Genomic DNA, 5,584 nt, shown 5'->3' on the forward strand with positions numbered 1-5,584 from the left:
GCCAGGCAGGTGTTGGCTTTTTTTGTTGCTACTGTTTTTATCCTTCACAGAACAGAAAACTAATTTCTCCACACCTGTACCCCCCCAGAGCATTCCTGAGGCGTACGAGTAGGGTCCTATTCTGTCCCTGTAAGCTCTGGTGCGCAAGCTACTACTGCTGGAGGTGACAGGCAGTGTGACTGTATATAGACATGAGCTTTTCATCACAGTATGCCCTGACCTTTGCTCTGATCTTTACACCACCCAAGTACTAAATATTCTCTTAAACGCCACGCTGAAATGAGTATGTGACACACTGAGATTTCATTTTCCTCTGCACGGCTGCCTAAACAGTAAAAATCATCAGTACTACACGCATCTCCCCGGTGATCTGCCTTCCCCATGGGAGCACAGCATCGCTGCCACCTTCCATTCTCTATCCCTGCAAAGTTTCCTGCTTAGAAATACGCAGCTGCAATCAGCAGCCGCCTGTGTGCTTGGCACAGCAGCAGTGTATATAAGCATGGAGTTGGTACCGTTAACCAAAATCACACCGATAATGAAAAAGGAAGAAATTTCACATAATTGGGGGGTTTATCCCTATTATCCCTAACTATTTCACGAATCTAGAGATAAAATTAAGCAAGCAGTTCTGCTTGTTGTGATGTTGGCTTTAACGTAACCTTTCTGAGTAACAAAATCAGGTGGCAATGAAACAGTGATCAAATTAGTCTTTATTGGTTATTTATAACATCTGTAAGGAAACGCCTGGAAATGTAAGGGTTGGATCTTCTATCCCACAGTATCATGAAACAAAACTAACAGCAAAAAGTGACAGGCTTATTGCATGAATGTTGATGTACACAGCAGAGGGAGATAACATTCTGACACAAGCCCTTAAAAAAGGGAACTGTAATTTTGTTTAACCAAAATTCGTATTTAACAACAAATATGGTTTTCTGCAAAAATCTTATGCTGCCACATGCAACCGCCTGTTACTTAAGTACATCCTGTTTGGGCACTTTTAAGTTTTTCCAACGCCTCAAAATTACCTTGTATTTTTCACTTTCAGTTTTGTTAGATACTTTTTTTAAGACTACCCGCATAACTACGGCAGTTCCCGTTTCTTTATCTTCACCTACTATGAGATCCAGCGTGTCACCAACTTTCACCTGGAAACAGAAAGAGAAGCTGAGTGATTACAAACATTCCCTGTAGAAAACAACTCCCCACAGTCTAAGTCCAATTTTAATTTTGCTCCTTTCTTCCCATTTAATAATCTTATCTCACAGGAGAGGAGGAAGGCAGGCAAAACTAGACCCGCTAGAGATCCTCCAGCTATGAACTTCCAGGAAAGTCCTGGCAATAAGCAATTAAATGTCTCATGACCTTCTCCACCAAGAGCTTTACCCTTTCCTGTTCCACAGCTGACACCTGACTGTGAAAAAGGTGTATGTTTTTTTTCCTGAAGGGCATTTCCTGCCAATCTTTCTGGATCAGCGCAGGCAGGAACGGCAAAATGCAAAGTTCTCCCTCCTGCCCTTAAAACAGTTTAAAGTGTTTTAAAGAACAGGGCTCTGGTCAGCTGCTTGTGTGCCTTTCAAAAGTCACAAAAGCAGTACGCCTCTCAAAAACTAGCCTTAACTTTGGGGGATCAGGAATTAAAACTTCTCTTAGTGTCCCCTGATGACAGTAACCACCACCTAGGATCACCCTCACATAAAGGGTGGGTAGAAGTATGTTTGTCACCATTCTGGTGAGCTCTGCTGTGACAGAGTAAGGCCTGCAACCCTTCTGGCTCTACTCCTGTGCTCTCTGTGCTCTATTACAGACACAGTAACCCCTCCTGAGCTACCCCAGCTTCAATCCCCTTCTATCACCAAACTTTCTTCTTCTTTCACCATGTGCCTGCTCCACCAATATCTCCGATTCAGTAATTTCTGTGCCATCAAGCTCGCAGCTACCATCACTTCCTTCAGCAACTTGGAAAGTTCTGTCCTTGCTGCTGTCTGCCTGCTCCTGACTTTCAGCCTGAGAATTTACTCTCTAATAACAGAAGTCTCCTGTCTGCCTTAGGGAACAATGTCCTACCCAGGGGATCGCAGTCACACACACACAAAGCTGGAAGTGGTCTCAGCACTGCTATTCATTCACCCTTGCAGAGCGATTTAGAAGGAGAAGAGGTCATGCCTTAGTTATTTTCTTGTACTGTATTAAAAGATTTAAATTTTAAAAAGTCTTACAGTTCTACTTTTCTTCCATAGTTTTTCTCCATTCAGCCTGAGTTCATTATTGTAGAATGCATCTTCTACTTTACTGAAGAAAAACAAGGTTTTATTGCATTGACAGTGTGCAGCAGACCAAATGCAATTGTTTCTTTGCAGATACACAAGAACACCATTCATGTGCAAGGCACATTTCCACAACTCTAATTCGTGCATAAAAGATACCTTTATTTAAGGTCAGGACAGACTTGAACTGGAAGTAAAGAAAAAGTCTTTCATAGATACTAAATGAAATAATAGAGTATGGTTGCTCTGTGCCACAGGTGCAAGCAATAAAAAGCTTTTCCTAAAGACCTGTCCCCTTTCCTGCACCAGCCAGTTTAATAATTTTTAAGTGATCAAGTTATACTAATATGCTGTTCTAACCACACTGCAATATGAGGCTTCTGTGGGTTGCATTAGATCAAACACTGTGATATATTTATAGACTGCACATTTACCTGGTTGACCTAGTATGTTAGGTTTATACTTACCATCACCTATTTCTACAGCCATTAAGTAGCATTCTATTTTACTCAATCTCAATTTAGATCTTTTTGTATTACTTAGTACAGTATTTTGCATTTTCTTCATTTTAAATAAATAGTAACTGACAGAAAATGCCTCCTTAGCAATCTCAGAAATACTGCAGACAGCAAAAAGCAGAAAACAGACTGTTTCAAGGGAGGTGAGGTGAAACAAATAAGAACACCCATACATCCAAGACATATTTTTAGACAGCCAAAACAGCTACACCAAAAAAACAAAACAAAACAAACAAACAAACAAAAAAAAAAAAAACAAAACCCCAATACTGAGTTATTCCAGCAATAATAGGTTATGAAAACTCAAATTTTAGATGCATGACATCTTTCTCATCAGCAGGCTGTTTCTTCCATACTTACTTTCTTGCAATGTCTAGACCAGATTTCATGATCACATCATATCGAAGAGACTGCACTACTTTTTCAAGATCCTTGTAATCTTTTACTACGTTGGGGTCATTTTCAAATTCATCTTCCAAACTGCTTTCCTCTCTATCCTCTTCTTCATCCTCTTCTTCCTCTTCTTCTTGTATGGTTTGTCTGCTCCTTTTAGAGCTTTTGTTACTTTTGTTCCGCAGAAAAAGTACGGACATATACTGCGGAGAAAGTCTTAGTGCACAGAGTTTTACTGGGGAAAAGCTGAAACATCTTCTGTAGTTTACCGTGCTTGCTTGACAGCTACAGAATACGCTTCTCCTCCAAGAGGGATAGAGTTTATTAGAGGGGAATTTCTCCCACAGTCCAAACCAGACATTCAGTTTTCTAAAAGTAGTGATGGGAAGTCTGAAGCCAGTCATAGCATACCCTAAAATAAAACAAACATGCGTATATGAAAATGAGCAACTGCTTTGACTATTGGAAAGATTTCTCCAGGTACAGCATAATAGTTACGACAAAAAGATTACTACCTAGTTCACCACAGAGCAATGCATCATCTAAAAGGCTATATTGGCTTTATGATCTGCCTTTCTCATACTCTGTCCACCAGGACAAAGAGCTAAAGCACCAGATGAAAAACAAACACTAAAACCCCCAGTGGAACACTCTGTTCATAACTCCTTTTCTGGTGTTTAATATTAACTGTCCAAACCTGTGGCATTTCCCTCCCTACATCTGAAATACAACTCACAAAAGAAACAGAAACAAAGTCAACTACGTCATAAAAAGTACAGGGAGACCTAAATTTATCATCATTCATTCTCAATAAAAGCAGCTTGCTCGATAGAAGAGTCGAAAGCTGCTTAACTTTGGTTTGTGTTCGCTCCACAACGCTCCTGCATGGCAGAATGCCGCACAGCGTTCCCTCCTGTTTCTCCGGAGGGGAATTACCATCGTGGCAGAGTTCAGCACAAGTGGCACTGCTCTACGTACCGCAGCAGGATCGATGCCAGCAGCAGCAGCAGTCTCATGTGCAAGCTGCCCAGCACTGCTCCTTTCTGGAGTCGTGTCTAACCTGGGACAAGTAGGTGGAAACACCCCCAAAAACCCCAGATGTCTTTCAACACTCTTAGAAACTGATTTAGGGTTCTTTGTAGCTAGGTGGAGCGCTGGTTTTTATTATGGCCTTCTACCTGTGGAAACATGTTTCTTCAGGAGGCTGGAGTTTTTCCCCACTCCCACGTGAACTCCGCTGAAATCTGCACGAGGCATTTTTTGTGGTTGCCAAAATGCCTTGATCAGTGAGGGCAATTACTGGCCAATTAACAATAGCCACGCCTCCCCTGGCCTATTTGTATTTAACTGTGTGAACTCAAAAGACGGGACGTGCGGTTTAAAATTTAGGATGGGTGCCACCCTCACAGAAGACTTACGCCTCTCCTCAGCTTGGGGACCGACTCCTACAACGGTGATTTGGACGCGTTAACAATTATATTACTGCCGAGTTTTGGCGCTCGATCTCGCTTTGCTCCCCGTCGGGCAGCGGGCACCGGCCCGCAGGCCAACAGCGCGCCCCGAAAACGAAGGGCGGCCTCTTCTTCCCCTCACGAAACCTCCCCGCGGACAGATCTACCCTCTCCCAGTCACGCAGCCGAGGCAACGCCGGCTTTCGCGGCGTGTGCGGTGGCGGCCCACAGCCCTCCCCGGCCCCGCGGGGACAGACAGTCCGTGACCCGCCGCGGGTGGGAGGCCGCGAGGCGCCCCGGCTCCTCCGGCCGCCGCCCCAGCGGAGGCCGCGGCGCCGCGGGCCCGGCCGCCGCCCACCCGCGGGGTGGGGGTGGGCCCACGCCGGCCCCACGCAGCTCCCCCGACCCCGCGGCCGAGGCGCGGTTACCTGGGTCCGGCCGGCGCCTGGGGCCCGGGCCCGCCGCTGCCGTCCCCCCTCGCCGCCGCTCGCAGGCCGGAGGCGGAGCCGCCGCCTCAGCCCGGGCTCGGCGCCCTCTGCCGGGGCCGGGGCCTGGCGGAGCGGTTGCGGGCGGCGGGGCCTCCGCTCCCCGGGGCGGGGCGGGGCGGGACGGGGAGGACGGGCAGCGGGGGTGCCGCTCCCCTTCCCCTCGCCCCGGGCCCGCCGGGCTGCGGGAAAGGCGGGAGGGCGGCGGGCGGGAGCGGGTTCCCTGCCGCCCCCTCCCCAGCGCCGGGGCGGGGGGAGCCCCCTCCGCCGCCGCTCTCCCGCCCCGCCGAGATTTGGCCGAGCTGTCTCCCGTTTTAATTTTCCTCCTCGTTTTTTTTTTGTTTTTTTTTTTTTTTTTTCAGTGTGTGCACTTTTTCGAGGTAGCGCTGGCGGCGGGCCCCGCTGGGCAGCGCTGTCGTGTGTGTCGTGTGTGTCGTCGTCCCCCCCCCCCCCCCCGCCGCGCTGCT

At 47.4% G+C, this 5,584-nt stretch overlaps 1 protein-coding gene across 1 annotated transcript; it reads right to left on the reverse strand.

The window, feature by feature from the left end:
• Positions 1–695: 695 nt before the first annotated feature.
• Positions 696–5,339, reverse strand: MTRES1 (mitochondrial transcription rescue factor 1). The gene is made up of 4 exons (XM_042803609.1): positions 5,061–5,339; positions 3,149–3,593; positions 2,223–2,295; positions 696–1,151 (listed from the first exon to the last, which is right to left on the reverse strand). The coding sequence occupies exons 2-4, from the start codon at positions 3,583–3,585 to the stop codon at positions 975–977; spliced, it is 687 nt and encodes a 228-aa protein (XP_042659543.1). The 5' UTR covers positions 3,586–3,593; positions 5,061–5,339; the 3' UTR covers positions 696–974.
• Between the last annotated feature and the right edge of the window lie 245 nt (positions 5,340–5,584).

The sequence above is a fragment of the Tyto alba genome, unplaced genomic scaffold, assembly GCF_018691265.1.
Source record: "Tyto alba isolate M040663 unplaced genomic scaffold, T.alba_DEE_v4.0 Super-Scaffold_40, whole genome shotgun sequence".
Lineage (NCBI taxonomy): Eukaryota > Metazoa > Chordata > Aves > Strigiformes > Tytonidae > Tyto > Tyto alba.

Excerpts from the sequence above, each read along its gene's own strand:
- MTRES1 (XM_042803609.1), bottom strand. The coding sequence starts at position 3,585 with ATGACTGGCTTCAGACTTCCCATCACTACTTTTAGAAAACTGAATGTC. Across the intron at positions 2,296-3,148 it reads GGTCTAGACATTGCAAGAAA|TAAAGTAGAAGATGCATTCT; the intron begins GTAAGTATGGAA and ends GTTTTTCTTCAG. Across the intron at positions 1,152-2,222 it reads TATGGAAGAAAAGTAGAACT|GTGAAAGTTGGTGACACGCT; the intron begins GTAAGACTTTTT and ends TTCTGTTTCCAG.